Below are 18,760 nucleotides of genomic sequence, written 5' to 3'. Positions count from 1 at the left end.
AAAATGGGAAAAATTAAAATAATATTAACGGTTATAATTGGAAGAGAAAAACACCAAAATAAAAATTAAAATTAAGCAAACATAATTTGGCATAGATTTTAAATTTTTATTCGCTTTTGACTGCGTCTGGCATCCAGGGCTAATCTATAAGCTAATTCATCTCGGTATCCCCAGAAATCTGATACTCATTATCAAGTCCTTCCTTGAAAATAGAACTTGCACCGTTAGAGTTGGAAATGCAACTTCATGTATGAAAAATATTTACGCAGGTATTCCTCAAGGGTCAATTTTAGGCCCGCTTTTTTACATCATCTATGCCAACGATTTCCCATGCTTTTCAGAGGATACAAATGTTCTCGCAGCCAGCTACGCTGATGATACAGCGATAGCCACCAAGTCTCTAAACCCAGAGTATGCCTTGTCAAGAATTCAGGCCAAAATCGCTGTTATTGAGGGGTGGTGCAGTCGCTGGAAAACACCCATTCAGCCAGAAAAGTCCAAGATTCTACTCATTCGAAATCGCAGACAGAGGAAACGGGTCAGAACTGAGGTTAAACGTTTTGGCAAAATCATCCCTACAGTTGATAAAGCTAATTACCTGGGAGTTACCCTTAACAAGAACTACAATTGGAAGGATCATATGCTTAGAGTAAGCGGAAAAGCACACGGAATCATTTTCAGGCTTTTCCCTCTCCTAAAGAATGAAAACCTCACCCTCAGACTGAAAAAGAGGATTTATGAAACTGTAATTCGACCCATTCTCACGTATGCTTCCCCAGCCTGGGCAAACTACAAAGCAAACGAAATTAGCAAACTCCAAGTGCTTCAAAATAAGGTGCTAAGAATCATCACAAAAGCTCCTTACTATGTTCGGAATAAGACCCTCCACTCGGACTTGAAAATAGATACTATTCAGGACTACCTCAGCAGAATAAACAACAACTTTTTTAATAATATTATCAATGTGAATCCCGCTAATTTTACGGACATTCTTATCTACGAAATCCTGGCTGAAGACAAAAACCTCCGCCCATTCGCCGCCCATCTCTTGAGTTCAGAATTCTGAGTTCCAGTTTTCTGGTTTTCAAGCAGCATCAATCGGGGTCAGTTTCTGGGAGGGTGACCTCCCACGTGACTGGTTCCGACGACTACAGTTAGTATTCGGGCTATCCTACACAGGTCATCCGAAGCTTCTATGTCCGGCCCCTGCTTGGCGGATTCCATCCAAGATGTAGCAGTACAGGAGCAAAGTGCTTCTTTTTCTCTTTCTCTCTCTCCAGCACACTTCTACCTCCAAGAGAGAAAATTTCTTTCAGGTTTCTACTCTGCCAGGCCCCACATGGGATCACATCAGGAACTGGCAAGAGCAGGATTTTAATTTCCTGCTGAAAGTCAGTATAACCGCAAAGTTCCAAAGTTCCAAATTTTTATTCACAATCTACGCCAACATAAAGATGCTTTTTTTCTTAATAGAAATTTAAATTTGCTTAATAGAAATCAACAGATGACAAAGCAACCAATATATTATGCTTTCTCTGTTTGGAAACAAAAAAAGAATAGCATCAACTAATCCACTTTGATTTTATTTTTCATAGATGACCAAATGCTAATAAAGTAAATTATTATTTCGTCAGTTCTGAAAAGTAAAAATCAAGCTTAGGTAGGTTTCAACACATAATAGTTCAGCACTTATTTATGCACCAACAAATTGAGTTCAGCATTTATTAAAATTAAGATAATTCAGTTTATTTTTCTTTGAATTTACTTTCTCTTCTGGAAATAAGTATTATACTGCTTTGAATGCCTAAAAGACTCTGTTTAAAATATTGTATTATAAATTTCTTTAAAATGACCTTTTGCTGCTAATCCCACTCGAGCGGCGGCTTAAAGAAATTAGGAGTTCAAGAGACTTTATACATTAACAACTGACATAAAACTGAAAGAATAATAAATTCTTACATCTACTAAGCACAATACTTATTTTAGCTATAAAGACAGAGATGGAAAAAACTGTGCATTCGTCCGATTGCAATTTTCTGCTTCCGGAGAATGCATACTGTTCTGTCCTTAAAATGAGAAATGAGGTTTTATCAGTTTATTCATATTCAAGTATTACAGCCCAAATTAACTTTCACCCATTCTTCTATCTCAAGCATTAAGCTATCCAGTTGTGTGTTACGGGTTCTCAGAAATCTTCATAACTACGCCAAACAAACATGAGGAAATCGAAATTTTATTGAAGTACACTGTTGGCCATCAAAATTGCAACACCGTGAAGAAAAGTAAATACAAAAAAGATATTTATTGTACGTAAACCGTATGGCATGAAGACAAAATGATTAAATTTATCGAGGGTTACTATTGGCTTAATGTTTACAATGGGAAGATTTTTTAAACTACTTAAATTGGAAGACTGTAAAATAAGTTTTTCGAATTTAACTGCAAGGGTGTTTTTTCGACGGTTAATTGTATTCTCAGTTCTAGACCTTAAGTAGTTCAAAAAATCTTCCCATTGTAAACATTAAACCAACAGTTAATATTTCTAGTATTACTTTATCAGAAGAACAACAGCGAATTCTAAAATATAATTTTAACTTCTCACAAACTTCAAACCCTCGATTCCAAAGATTTTGGCTCCTATCGAAAAAGCTTTCAAGTTCAGTAAAGTTTCTGATCCACAGAAAGAAATGATTAGTCATCTTATCGCTCATAATGTGAAATTCAATAACAAGCCTTTGAAACAAATCTAAACGCGAGAAAAAGAGCTGCAATGCGCGAAATTCATTCTAACTCGGATATTATCATTTCAAAAGCTGACAAAGGTGGCCAGATAGTCGTCATGGATTAAACCACTTACACAGATGGGCGTCACTAAACTCTTAAACAAAGGACCATATAATCCGATCCCTAAAGATCCTTCACCTTCGGACCTGTCAAAAATAAAAGCTGCGATCAAATCTTCACAAATCCTTTCAAGCAACTTAAAACAGTCGCTTATCCCATCTGTTGTGAATTGTGCCAGATTTTATGCTCTTCCCAAAATTCATAAAAGTGGTATTCCTTTCCGCCCTATTGTATAAAATTTACGCACTGCCGTCGTATCCGTTAGCTAAATATTTAGTTTCTAGATTTTCAACTCTATTAGATAGTAACATTTACACCATAAAAATTTCAATAGAGTTTGTAAAAAAAAAGTTAAAAACATTTCTCCTGAAAATTTACTCATGGTTTCTTTTGTTGTAAAATCGTTATTCACCAATGTTCAGGGGAGGGTACATTACGATGTCTAGAAACCAGACTTCGCGAATTTCATTTCTCTTGCATCGAGATTGATGAGCTAACTTCCCTCACTCAACTCTGTTTGAAACAAACGCATTTTGTTTTCCAAAATAAATATTACAAGAAAACTGAGGGATTAGCCATGGAAGCTCCCTCAGTACCATCCTGGCTGATATCTACATGCATTATTATGAATCAAAATTGTTTGAAACTTTAAACTTTTCGGCATGGTTCCGCTACGTAGACGATACTTTTACTCTTTGAAGGTAATAAAGATGATTTAAATAAAGTTCTTTCAACAATGAATTCCATTCATCCTGCTATTCAGTTCACCTCTGAACTTGAGACTTGCAATTCTCTTCCGTTTCTCGACATTTTGGTCACACGTAACAAATCCAACTTCAGTACTTCGATTTACCGTAAACCTTCATCAGTTTGCCTTCCACCACGCTTCAAATCATGTCATCCGACTAAACGAAAGTTAGCTTCATTTTATTATTGACAGGGGCTTTTCACACAACATTATTAATCACGCAGTTGAAAATTCTCATCTCAACACACCAAAAGGCACACTCTTGTTTTAGGAGATTATACATCAATTAGCTATAAAATTACACGCATTTTACAGAAATGTAACTTTCGGGTCGTTTATTCTTCCATCAATAAAATTCCGAGTTCCATACTCAATGTCCCCATTCCGGATTTGAATTCCTGAGGTATTTACAGGATTCCTTGCCAGTGTGGTTTAATTTACATTGGTCAAACTAAGAGAGCCTTAAAATTTCGCGTTGAGGAAAATGAGGCATATGTTAGAAAAACGGAAACACAGAGGTCTTCTGTTGTCCAGCATTGTTGGCCCAAAAATCCCACTTTCAATTTTTCTGCAGCCAAAATTATTCAAAAAACATCTTCCATTGGTGAAACGGATTTTCTAGAGGCATTTCACATTCAAAAAAATCTTTCTGTTGTAGTTAACGACCCTAATTCCAATCCATCTTTGCCTTCAGCCTTTAAAGAAATTATGTTTTAGTTCAGGTTTCATCAACAGATGACGCCAGTAGCTTGACAGTTGTCCGTTCTTTCTTATGTTTTCTCATCTAATCACTATATCTTATCTCGTTCATTTGCGCTTTTGCAGCTGAGGATGATGGTTCGGTAAAACCATCGAAACTAGTCCTGTGAAAATTTAAAAATATAACGCTGATTTTTGTTGTTTGACTTCTAAATTAGTACTTGTTCGGCGTGTAATGGTATCATAATCATTCACAATGTCTAAAGTAAAAAAGCAGTCACCAGGCGAGGCGCTTTCTAAGAAAAGTGTCGCAGACACTGAACTAAGACTTGTGGCTCCAACGAAGCCCACATTTATACTTTTTCTCAAAAGGCAGGATAAACACTTGTGCAAGTTTCAAGAAAAATCTCTCTTAGGACTTCGAAAATGCTTATCTGATCATTTCCAGAATGATGCCAAGATAACGAAATATTTAACGACAAACTTGTCGCTAGAACTAATAGGAGGGGTTTCTGCCCATATGTGTTACTTTAACTGAACTTTTCTTACAATTCAAATATCAGTCGATTCGAAATTAGAAAACAATAATACAAGATAATGAATGGCCAAAATTCCGATTACACAAAAATACACAACAAATTTTTTATGTGAATTGCAGCATATAAATAAATGAAAACAATACGTAACACTGCAAAAATGCATAAAACTTAAATTTCAAGCAAATAAAATATAAAGGTCTACAAACTTTACAACAATATTAATTGCGGCGTTCAGAGAAAAAGTATATAAAATAGTTACAGTACATTTAAAATTGTTTTGGAATGAATAAATTAATTGAAAGTTAGTATCTTCCTATCATATTATTGAAAATACTTGGAAACATATTATTTCATAAGGAACTTTAATCACACATAATTTTTTAAAAATTCAGTAATAGTTTTTGGTAAACAGATGTTATGTTTTGTTTCTTTAATGTTTAGGTCTTCGCTTCCACGTCTCAGAAGAAGACTTCTCAGGGCCCTAAGAACAGACAAGAGCTTTTAGAAGCGAGGCACCAAGAGTTGTTAAGAAAGCAGAAACAACTCCAAGAACAGTACACGCGCTTGCAGCAGATCCAAAGAGGCCAAGTTTTTGCCCGCTTTGGTGCAAAAACTGGTGACCTCAAGAAGACTGGCAGTGAGTCCAACATCTTGTCCAAGGCAGGACTTTTATCACTGGCAGCCGCATCCGGATCCATGCAACACCTCGCCGTCACGGGTTCAGTCTCGAATCCTATTCCCGGAGTCAAGACATCACCTTCCTCTTCTCCAAGTCCCGGTAAAGGGGGTGCTCAGAGCCCCGCGAACAAAATCTTTGAAACAGATATTCTTTAAAATAAATTTTGACTTTGTGTACGGCCCATGTAGGAAAATTGAACAAAATATCCGCATTTACGCCGGCTGTGCCCATTATCTACACCTTTTCTAAAAGATTATCGGACAGGTTCAGCAAATGAACGTAAATTTTATCGGAGATAGTTTTCACCGTTAAGTCGTTCCTGTTACTGTAATCAATATTATGACAGGATTTTGGAGCCGGGAGGGAGTTTCCGGTCATTCACCCAACGCCGTGGTTTGAAGTTTCGGAAGCGGTCAAATAATATAGGTAGAGGCTTTAAGTTTTTAAAGCATTTGCTTCTCATATTCAGTTTAATATTTTAGAAATGTTTCAATATTATTTGTTTAGAATTATATGCCTGAATGTCATTATCCCACCGCTTAATAAGTACAGAACTGAAGTTTGTGGTTGGTTTTTCGATATTTATATAAAACAATGATGATTTAGTTTTTTGGAGAAGATCATAGATCTATGATATCTTAGAGAAAATGAAAATATATGTATATTTATATATATATATAAGCTGGATACTTTTAAAGAATGTTTATGGAACTTTTGATATCCCTAACGAGCATCGAAAAACTCTTAGGGAACATGATATGTGTTACAATGACAGAACTGCTTCTGACAGCAAATTTCTATTCTGCGAATATTTCATATAACGCCCTAATGGAATGATGTGAAATAGACAACAAATATGCCTCCGAACAAAATCCTGTTCTTTGTTGTGTTTCAAGAATCGAAATCTAGTCTTTGAAGCATTATCGACTGTTGGTGTTTTGAAAAATGTATATGGCGCGTCTTTTGGCGAGAACTTTCTACAAAGCATTGTTAATTTCAAACCTCTTTTAGAGCGGAACGCTATAAATAAGTCCGCGATTTTTTTTTTTTTCCCCCCTTGGTAGTTTGCAGCTCTGACCACGTGACTCCCGCTTCCCGATCTAATTCTCTCACGGTGCTAATCCCGAACACTGTACATGTCCCGACAGGAAAACGGGAACTGTTTTTATACTCGACGCGTGTGAAGTTCGTTTCTGTTTTCTTTTTTAGAAGAAAAAAACCAAGAAAGTCGATTCTGTCCGACGATCATTTTGATTCCGCCGGCGAAACGACGAGAAAGATCTTTGTAGGAGCGACATTTCCAATTTTTGTAGCTAGTTGGTTCTCTGGTACGAAAGGTCTAGAGAATTTTTATACCTAGAATAAACAAAGTAATCGACGCGAGTCTTTTCTAGCGATATTACCCGCTTCTCAGCCAGGAATGATCCATTGTTTCAGTTTTCGCTCCGTGAAATGTCGACAAATGCAGAAGCTGCTCATGCGTGTTACCCGAAAATCTACTGAAATCCTCTATCACAAAATCTGATAGATTAATTAAAATAACTGTTATATTTTCCTTATAATATTTTTAGAAATTCTTTTCCTTCAATTGCTTCCCAAACAACTATTGTAATAAGTTACAAAGCGGTCGGTTGGAAAGGTTCTTGAATTGTGTTTACTGAATATTTTAAATTTACATCTCTTTTGTTCAGATATACTTAATTTAATAAAAAAATTATATCTTCATAAGAACGATATAAAAAATTTTTACTTCTGCTAATAGTGTGTAATATTAAACATCAGTTTAAATTTTATTAACTTGTTAAAATCATTTTTTCATTGCTACTAAATTGAACACAATAAAGTACTTAAATTAGTTCAATAACTCTAAGTGATCGTTGATGAAGTTTTAATTTACCACTCTCTAACCCCCTAAATGCTGAGAAACTTTTACATTTAAATAAAATCTAATAAAACTTTGAGTTTAACAATTTATGAAAGATCAGTAGCAATTCTAAAACACGGGGTTATTCCTAAATCCGCGAAAATATTTTTTAAATCCTTAATAGATAAACTTGGCAAACAGCTCCAATTTTTACTACAATCAAATAGAAGTAAACTCATTACGTTTCTCTTACTTATTTAGCAAAAGCTTAATAAGTTCAGCTTCGCTGAAACAACAAACATCTACGCATCACTGGGAGAATTTTTTATACATGCTGTTTCATTGTACCGTTTAATAAGAAGAATGATGATTACCGCTTTTAACAAAACAGTTGTTTGGCTAAGTGCCACAGAAACCATTATTGAGATTTTTTGCGAGGATATCTTGTCAAAATTTGCTACAAAAATAGGTATGAGATCTTAATTAAAATTTACCGCTGAGTTGGATATGACGCCGCGCAGGATTAGGGAACGAAGCATTAATGCAGCTCTAACATGGTTTTCGGATTTATTCCAAGGGGCATTTTACTTGTGAAGGTTCGTCAAAGACACCATACTTCCTTTTCTCCTCCTCTCCGGGTCATCATAAAAGTATCACTGAGTTTGTGGCTCTAAGTCTGTCTTGGTTTCTTTGGTTATGGCAAAGCACATGATGGATATCTGCTTAAGAGGAGGAATGCCTTCTTACAGGACTTTTTTAAACAAATCAGATAGCATCCAAGTTACACATGGCGAAAAACGCGTAAACACACTTGCAGCCAGAAATTCGAACTTCGGTCGAACTACCAGTGCTCAGTGACTTTACCGCTCGGCCGTTATTGGGCGGTTTATGGCTCTAATTGTTCGTGATAAACCGCATTTGTGTTGGATGAAGCGAATTATCTTATTGATGTCCCTATTGTGTCAACAAAGATGGACATTTTTAAAATATGTATTCAGCATTTATAAATTCTGTAAAAAAAAAAAAAAAAAAAGACTTGCAAGTTTACTTTTATTCCATTTTAATCGAATTTGATAAAGATTGAGTAATTTATTTATTATAAATATCTAAAATATTTCATGAATTTATGAATAACTCTGTATTTTAAACCCTTCATCAAAATATTTTTTAATTATAATTAAATAAAATTTCACGTGATTATGCGAAAGTCCATTTCTATAAATATTTTAGAAAATGTGTGTACGCTGTGCGATGATTGACTACTTCTACCCCACCTCCTGGTGAAATTCATCTATATGAAATCAAAAGCTATGATTTATTTATTAAACTTATTAATTACCTGATATTAGATGCATTCTTTTTAACTAGAACATTACATTAAATGAAGAGAAAGCTAATTAAGCTTCGGTGGTGTGGTGTATTTAATTATGGCAAAGCACACAAGGGCTATCTGCCTAAGGGGAGGGATGCCTTCGTGGAGGACTTTCTAAGGGAAACTGGCTCGTATACACGTTACACATGGAGAAAACCACGAAAACACCCATGCGGCCAGCCCGTTCGCGAAATTACGCTTCGGAAAGTGTCATTTAAGTAATTGTTTCATTTATTCAGTGTCACTTTCTCCAATGCTGAAATTAAAAATTTCAGGCTTCCAATTGTTACTGTAATTTGATTAGATTTTAGAATTACGTAAGGTTTTCCTGCAAAAACTTTAATATATGAGTTAGTTCCTACTCAGTCCCAGAGTTCTGTGATTTCATGAATAAATCAGATAGAAGCACAAATAGCTACAAGTAGTAACTTTATTAATATCTTATTAGCAGTTGCAATGCATTAGCTAGCATAAGCGTATGTTAATATCAGAAGAAAAAAAAATAACAATAAGCAATGAAATATATTTACAAGAAGTCGAAAAATGTTTTGAAATTTTATATCCAAATGCTTAATTTATTATATTAGAAATGCATTAACTCTTAATATAAACATTAAAAACGTGAACTCAGGAAACATATTCCATTAGTCACAGTTTTTTAGAGTCTTATTTAAAAATATTCATAATGTGCAGAAAATAAAGAGAAGCAAAAATTACGAAAACATTTATTTTGTTAAACGACATTAAATAAGGAGAGGTTCGGTGGTTATCTGAATACTAGAAATGAGTAAGCATTGCTTCTTGAAATCAAAGTGTCGTGTTTGAAAATCTTAAATGCTTCGCTAAAAGTGTTTTTAACTTAATAAAATGAAATAGGATAGCATAAGTTGTGACTAAATTATGATTTGAAAATAGGCACAGAAGTATTACAAACGGCATTTCAAATGTTAGTTCATTAATTAATTAATGAAAATTTATTCGAAATTTCTTTATGACGTCTCTATTTGATTGATCAGAATTAGAGGATAATTACATCTTCTTAACTATTCACAAGAAAGATCTTCCAAGTTTAAACTCCAAACTGGTTTTATAACACTATAGCTAATTCTGGACATTCAAAAAGAACGATTCCAGTTAAAATTAGTCCCAATATATAGGTAAACATAATTCAGAAGCATGAATTTCAAGTTTGTGATTGCCAAATGCAAAATTTTTGACATTAAATGGCAGTATTATGAAATTTTGGAAAATCATTCATCTCCAAATGTATAACAGCACTGCATCACCAAAAGTAGCTAAAACTGCGTATTTTAGTTGACAATTTATATCGATTTTGCATGTAATTTTTAGCATTGTGTGCTTCTAAATAAGCAAGATCATTTGCAAATTTTTGTACTCCTTATGCATTGATTTAATTTATAATATTCTAGTCAATACAAATAACTTTATTGTTTATCTAAATCACTTCCTCGATCTACACTTTAATATGAGGTCATCGAATTTCTTACATTTTACTTAGGTTAGAGATTGTAATTACTTACGTCATATTTTGTAAAAAGCAAACTATTGATACAGTTGTTTGGTTCATCAAATTGCAGTTTCTTAAAATTCTCAACCTGATAATTTCATTCAGTACAATATTATACATTATATATATAATAGTGTTACTATTTTTATCACTCCTTCACTGTATTTTTATCTGTATATTACAATAATACATAATCAGCGTATTAATTATCGTATGAAACCTATACCATTTGCACAGCGTTAATTTGCTGAATTTTTGCCATATTTTTCAACCCTTAAATATCTGTCTTGCTTAATTTTAACGTTATTAAATTAAATCGTGTTTAATACACATTATATTATACGAAAGCTGTTCGCACATTTTTCAGACAATTTTCATTGCATTTACATAAATGTTTTACCTAAAATTTTTGTGTTTTAAAAGTGATATTTGATAACCCTTATTCTTCACTATCTTTCTACCCTGTAATTTCAATATAATAAAGCCTTTTGCAGTATCGGAAGCGGTATTTTATACCATTTCTCTTGAATAGCTTTCCAAAGTCCAAGGAAGGTCGACGTTTGGATAATCCATTTTTTAAAAGTCCAAAAGCGCAAAGACCCATGAAGTAATTATCAGGAGATTTAATCGGGATATGAGTGAAGGGATTTATGACCTTCATACCCGTTTTTTGCTCCATTTTTTCCAGGAAATTACAGTGGATTTTGACGTGTGGTTGCTTGCTTTGTCTTAATGCAGTTCTACTGATTGATGGCACTGTGGGTAAACAGGAGGTATTTCATACTTTAAAACTGGATATAAAATATGTTCTAATAACAAACGGAATTGATCTCAGCATTTCTATACCGTTATATGAAAAACCAGAAACAATCCTATTCCTTTGAAAAACATTCTTTAGAATTTTTTAGCCATTTTTAAGAATTTTTTTTTTTTCCTCTTTGTTGATAGTCATTTAAATACATCCAAGTTTCATCTGTTGTGGCAACATTTTTTCCATTTTAATCCAGATAAATGTTTCTCATAAAGAATTCTGCAGCGCGTTCTGCGTTCGGAGATATGTCGCGCTGAAAGACGATGCACATTATGTTTTTTCGCCTTTTTGAGATTCAAATAGACATTACTTACTTTGTTTCTAGTTGACGTTGAGCATTTTAATGATTTTGTTTTGACTTGGGAGATTTTCTTTCAGCATTACCTTTGCAACATTCTTTTTTTTTTAATATATATATGTTTGGAACAACTTTTCTCCTCGAAGCCAAACCCTCGACTTTTTTCTCTTTCTTGTTGACAGTATTACTTATCTTAGCTTTATATATAAAAAATCCATGGCTTTCACGTTATTTTTTAATAACTAGATACGAATAATTTCGTTAGAAAAAAGCACAAATAATAGCCTTCCATCCATTGCTTCTTTAAATGTGCTATTTTGTCTGAAAACAAAACTGTCCTGTAGCAAACAATAATTTATACTTTTAAAAATATAACGCAGTTAAAAAAACATATATTTGCAGTTAAAAAGACGATTTCCAAGCAGTTGATCGTTTATTTAATAGCAAAGAAAAATCGTCTAAAACGTGTCTGAACAGCGAATGTATATAAATAAAAATGTAAAGTGGACTTACTAGGTCAAATCCTGAGCAAATTTTCGTTTAATTTTGATATTTATTACACCTTTTGCTTTCTACAATTCGTACAACCGTTATTAAGTTTTAAAAATTTAAAAATCTGTAATTAATATTTCACTTTAAAAATTTCCCACTCTATTAGTATTTTCTTATTATTTCCTAGCAGATAGCCAAATCTTATTGCGTTTTAAAATTCTTAACACACACGTTACGAATGCAAATTAAGATTCTGCAAGCATCTTATTAGTTTATTCTTTTACAATTGTGTTCTGAGAATCGATCATTTGGGAGCTCGAAAAATAGGATTTTGAAATTCGGGGCAATTGCCAAATGGCACTGCGTCGTCAAATATCGTTACAATTTATATATTTTTATTTGCTTACCAGCAACAATTTAGCTAATTTTTTTATTATTATACATTTTAAAATGAGAAAATCGTACGCATTTTTTTTTTTTTTTTTTTTTTTTTTTCAAAAATATTGAAAATTCAAAGTTGGCACACTCCTTTGCAGCATATATTCAATGTTCGAAACTTCCATCAAAAGCAGATGCAAATTCTAAGATATTTAGTTTATCTTCTTCAACCGATTACTTCGCAAGTGACAGTTTTACGTTTTATTGTGGTCAGTTATGTAGCATTAAAAATGTATATATCTCTAAGGCAAGCGATAAACAATTGTCAGTTCTTGGAGATGATGTTTATCGTCATGACGAATGCCAAAAATTCTGTGTTTTCTACGGTTAGTATTTTCTAATAAAAATGTTTCAAATTAATAATTTAAAAATATTGCTTCTTCCTGCATTTGTCGACGAAGATGTTCGGCGAAGAGGGTCACAATCAATAATAAAGTCGCGTCCAGAAGTCAAGTCGAGGTCCTTGTTTCATGTCAAGACCTCTACGCCGATTAGCTAAACGGAGCGTCGTGTATATTGATAATTCTAACGTTTAGAAATTTACCTTCTGCTGCCGCGCTAGATGTTATTGTACAGAAAAACTCCCTCTACTAATATGTTGTCTGTAAAAGGATTTTAGCCCTCTTGTTTATAAGTAGACATTTGTTCGATGCTTCGACTGCTGCTGTAACAGAAGATCCGTCTAGGTGATCTCTGTTGAAGGCTCAATGAAATTAGATTATGATTTCTTACTAGTCAGAAAAACAAACTTTTATGAACAAACTCAAAATTTCTATACACACGCAATGTTATTGGTTGCATTTCATTGAAATTTTAATGTGAAGCTACGCCGAACTCTGCTCTGCCTAAGTTGTTCTAATTAGTTCCTTGAAATGCACGTAAAGAAAGGTTGTGTTAATATTATGATTTTCTGGGATGCATAGTAGAAGAAATTCGCTCATTAAATTATTTTTAATGGAATTTTGAGAACGACTAATCGTGAGCATATATACAGTCTGATCGAAAGTAATTACATATCTGTTTATAAAAATCTAACATCATTAATATTCATTGAAGTTCAATGCTCAAATCACAGTTCCTTATTTAAAAAATACGTGTCATAAAATTTTATTTTTATTAATACTTACTGTTATCTTTTATTCGATTTTCTACGGCCTATCTCAGATTCATAAACTGTTTTAGAGTTATGTTTCCTTTTCAGTGAGAGAAATGCCTTTAATTCACTCGTAGTTATTAACTTCTGTCAGGTGCATTTCAAATTATTTTGAAAGTTTGTCAAAATATATTTAAATTCATACGATTCCTTCAAGATATTTGAAACAAATCTTTTTCAAGATATTTGAAATAAAATATCAACATTCAGTTATCCACTTTAAATTTTTAAGTTATCACAATGAAATGCAAATAATTTTGAATTTAAGCGTACTATTATTTCTATACTAAATTTAAAAGTCTTAAATTTGAGTTAAAAAGAAATGATGTTATATTTTTCTGCAAATCTAATAGAAAATTAATTGAAAATTGTATATATAACTGAAATTTTAATACGTCCGGCAGGGCATCTGGTCAATCATTATTTATAAAATTCCATCTGGTCAATCGTCTGGGCGTCTGGTCAATCATTATTTATAAAATTCCATCTTTCGACTTTTTTATTACAGATATTACTTAAATTTCAATATTTTAAAAGAAAAGAACTTTCGAGAACGATTTAAACCGAATAGGGCATCAGTGTTCGGCGTTGCGAATGATGTTCTTATGGAATAAAATCGTAGTAATTTTTATGGATATTCATTTCTGATAAATATTGTTGTCAATGTTTTTGTGGTGTTCTGAATAACAATTACTTTTTTCAATGTTCAAAAGAAAAAGGCGCTTACATATCTGATTGAAAATGTTGAACAAAAATATATATTTATCGAGTTTTCACTTGTTAATAAATAAGATTACATGTTATATTATATCAACTGAAAGTCTATTCGAAATTCTATTCCAGCATACAAAACATGTTTACTAATGTATTTTGTTCAAAACATTCATATGTTGATGCATATAAATGTATATTAGTTGATTAATAATGCTCATGAATTGGTCATGTATAATTGCTCGTGACAATGATATGATTATCTGGTAAAGAAACCTTCAAATTACAAATTTCAAACAGCCTAAAATATTATTTAAATCTAAAAAATATTTTTAAATGAATCTGAATGAGGTATTTTTCAGAAATTATTATTAAAAATGTGCATTTCATTTCTATACATATATATAACTATAATTTGAAATAGAAAAAGTATGGAGGCTTCATCTCTTAGAACGTTCATCTTAAAATGGCAGCTCAAATACTGAATATACTGATATTGCTTAATAATGACAACATAGAAAGTGTCTAAAGAAAAACTATGCACAAATTTTTATGGAGAATTTAGAATTAATTTGTTAAGAATTCACTTTTGAATTTACTCATGTTTAATAGTAATAGTATTGTTACTAGAATTTTCAATAACATTTTCATATTTGTAGAAGTTTAGTGTCAATCAAAAATATTTCATCACTTCAAAAATGTACGAGAGAAAAGATATAAGTTTCAATATTCGTGTAATCAAATTATCTACGACTTACAGAAAAGTTTTTTCTCGCCTGTTGGTCTAATTGCAAATGAAAGTATAAGAGCAATTGAAATTATAACTGGAAAAAAAGAGAACGGAAGTCTTGTGCTTTATGTGTATATATACACAGAAGCCTAAACAGCAGCCGCAGAAGCCTTAGCTTCCACACTGGTCCTTCAAGTCAAATATACTTATATCTTAATGTTGTGTTTTAAAATATGCTTGAAACTTTTATATACAATGCAGCTATACGGTAGCCACTTCAGAAGTAATCTTAAATAGTTTAATCCTGTTTACCTTCTTCTGCAACAGATAATCAGTAAGCATTATTCCTCTAAAGGTCTCATTGTTTAACAGCGTCATTGTTATTATCTCTTTATCAGTACATCAAAAGCTAATAAACAGTTGTAGTTTTGGGAGTTATTTTTTTTAATTACAAAATAAATGTACCTGAAGTATACAAAAAATTCGTGTGTATCTTACAAAATTATCCATGTCTTAATATTTTAAATTCAATTTAATAATGTTAAATTTTAATAACTGTAATTCAAAAATTTTCAATATACCTTTAAAATAAAAAGAAAGGATTTTTGCAATGGTGGAATCCACTTTCCTTCCTGATTTTAGGAGTCTACTAAAAACTTTAATGTAAATAAATAGAATTCCTGTTTTTCTATTAATTATAAGGAAAAATGAAACAAATCTTCATTAACACATTAGAGTTAAAAAATTAGTTAAAAAATAGTTAAAAATTAAATTAAAAATAATTTATATTAATTTTAAAAATTTTAATTAGTTAAAAATTAATTTTGAAAAAAAGTTTTAAAAAAATATTTTCCTGTTTTATTTTCTAGGTCATTTGTTCACTCCAGACAAAGTGACTCAAAATATAGAAAAATCGATTTTCTTATATTAATGGCTAAAAGTTAATTTATTTAATATTTCACGTTTCTTAGGATAAAACTGTAAAAAGAGAAGAAGAAAGCTGAATTATATGTAAATCCTTGTTCATGAAGTGAATTCTCACACTAATTCATATTAATAACTTTCTTTATAATGGCATTTACAATTTTAAGAAGTAACTGCTTTGTTTTTGTACACAACTTATAAGGTATATGGAAGAAATTTTCATCTAAATATAGTAACACTGGAGGAATATGTGACAGAGAATCGTAAATATTCTTAATTTTAAAAATTTTTTTAACTATTTTTTCATAAGATTTTATTTAAAAGCTAATTTTAAAAATGCAATACCAATATTATGACGGAATGATTTGTTTTTCCGTTGTATAAATTAAAACGTTACGGATATTTTGGTATACATTTGATATTTAAGCAACATTTTATATTTTGGATTACTAAATAAAATTTTCGTTTATTAAATTAAAAATGAATAAACTGAATTTACTTATTGTGTAAATTTCCTTATTGTGATACACATTTAATAAATTCATTTCTATAAATAAATTTAAAATGAATATTAATTTTTAAAGCAAATTAAATATTCAATTGTGTTCTGATTGACTGTCAAAACTTTTGAAGCAATTTTATGAACAATCACATAAAAATATAGCTTTACATTACTAGAAAATATCTAAATTAAAAAAAAACTACATTATCAATAGAAAGAATGATTTATAGTTAAGTTTTCAGTTATAAAATATTTGGAAGAACTGGAATATCTTTTTGTGAATAAAACAGGTACGGAAGAAATTATTAATGAAATGAATAATAAGATTTTTCTTTTCTCAGATACTTCGTTCTTGATTGATTAAATGATAAATCCAGTGCTAGGAAAATCTTAAAGCTTTGAAAAACTGAGATAGCTTCAATGTCGTTGAAGAAACAACACGGAAATCTTGGATAGAACAGGTGTAATTTCAGTTATAAATCGGAAATTCTAAAGTCAAAAGTACTGTAAAAAATATTAAAATATCGAATGTCCAATGACAGAAGCTACGTTAAAAATCACACAGTAAAAATGCAAACCCATTTATTAAATTCAAGAACAATTTTATAAACTCTCCAACGGAGTGCTAATAGGCATTCGGCTTCCTTAAGATAATCCTACAAAAGATTAGATTTCCTACAAAAAAGAAAGCTAGGAAACGTCCTATCAGCTTTTGCCATTTGCACCAAACCAAAATATCGAAATATTTCGAAAATGCGGCTATATTCTGCTGAATCCTGCACCATGTGTCATCAAATTGTCAGTGAGTTCCAAACCTCTCAACTTTACTTCCATAACGGTTATTAGCATCAACTTTTACGTACTTAATCGCTTATAAGCCAGTTATATACGCAATATTTCTTTGCTTAAAACATATCAGAACAATCATATATATAAATATAAAACAAAAGGTATGTAAACTTATATATTCACAGCAATATATAAGAACAGAAAAAATATTTACAAAATTATAAAAAATTAGAATAATAAGTTTATGGCAATGAAAAATAAATATACTGAAAATGTGTAGCAATGCAAAAGAAATAAAATTTAGTATTTACATCAGTTTATAAAATAAATATTTATAAACAGTGTTATAAATCTGTTAAAGTATAATTTCTTGGAAAAATTATTTTTCTAATATAGCGAAATTTATACTTCATACATCAGTTTTTTAAATAATGAAATAATAAATTGTGGAATTATTTTATATTAGAAAATTCCAGTTTTATAATTTAATATCATAAGATACAAAATATTCTATGTTCACCAACTGCAATGAGGATCATTTCTATGCTTTAATACCACGCAAATAGCATTCATGATAATACATAGAAAAGGATCATTGTGGATGCAACGGCTTTGAGCGAAGTAGGAAAAAATGCAATTTCCCGTTTGTTTAATCTTTTGTCATTACTAACTGCCTACTAAGCCTAATACAAAAATAAGATGCACATTTAAGAAATCATTATCACCGTTATATAAAAAGGACTCAATATAATTTCTTACTAATACAGTCCTTAAATAAAGATGTAAGAATCCTTCAGCCTTACTTTATTTATCATAAACTTAATGGTTTTATTAAAATCTACTGTAATACTATCGTATTTTTATGATGAGAAATTATAATTATAAAGATATTCAATTTTATTATTTTCATTGATTCTGTAAATACATTTTTTAAAAAAGATATTGTTGTAAATTAGAAACTTTATTTGCATTTTAGCGATTGTTAAGTCTAGGTATCTGTGACATAAATATGTACGATTATGTGCATATTTATAAAAAAAAGTTACAAGCTCATTTAAAAAAGGTAACGTGTAAAATTTCTTTTCAGAATCAAAATATAAAGTTACGATTTTATTTCTACATTTGTTTTCTATTTTTTTTAAACGATTAGAGCCCTTCATCGTAAAAGCATTTTTTTTAATACATTGAAACCTCTCACAGCGACCACCTGTTAAGAACATAATTAAATAATGGCATTTAACATAAATATAAAATTATTCTCTAAGGTAGAACAATAAATTCGTATGGATGGGCGTCTTAGGGCGGTTTCACTGTATCTTATTATTCTTGTTTATGTGTAGATTTTTGTTAATTTCTAATCCTATAAAGAATTATGTGTATCAATCAAAACAGACATGTCACCTAAATAATGCCACATTTTTTCTGCTGTTACCTTAAGCAGTGACAAAATTCTGCTGAATTTTTTTTTTTCTCTTCCTATCTAAGTTATTTGATTGCAATTTTTAAGGAACAAAAAATTTGTCCCTGCATATTTACACTGAACCACTAATGATTCCAGATTCTGAATACAACTTTTATGAAACAACAAATTCATTCTGATTTAATCTGAATCTTCAATTTATAATTTTTCTACCAAAAC

The 18,760-nt window shown here is 31.1% G+C and overlaps 2 protein-coding genes across 10 annotated transcripts in view; one reads left to right on the top strand and one right to left on the bottom strand.

The window, feature by feature from the left end:
* LOC118191457 (coiled-coil domain-containing protein AGAP005037-like) overlaps positions 1-18,240 on the top strand; it is a 769,544-nt gene extending 751,304 nt beyond the window's left edge. For all 8 annotated transcript variants that reach the window (XM_085811562.1, XM_085811561.1, XM_085811564.1 and 5 more), the window contains one exon: positions 5,272-18,240. In XM_085811562.1, the coding sequence (XP_085667688.1) occupies positions 5,272-5,664 (393 nt within the window). In that variant the 3' untranslated portion in view covers positions 5,665-18,240. The remainder of the gene's footprint in view (positions 1-5,271) is intronic.
* LOC118191423 (GDP-fucose protein O-fucosyltransferase 3-like) overlaps positions 1-18,760 on the bottom strand; it is a 143,799-nt gene that overhangs the window by 58,134 nt on the left and 66,905 nt on the right. The gene's annotated exons all lie outside the window — the stretch shown is intronic.

Source organism: Stegodyphus dumicola, chromosome 2, assembly GCF_044657685.1.
Source record: "Stegodyphus dumicola isolate Sdum_Otavi_A_Nest chromosome 2, ASM4465768v1".
NCBI lineage: Eukaryota > Metazoa > Arthropoda > Arachnida > Araneae > Eresidae > Stegodyphus > Stegodyphus dumicola.
This window is presented reverse-complemented; position numbering and strand designations above follow the sequence as displayed.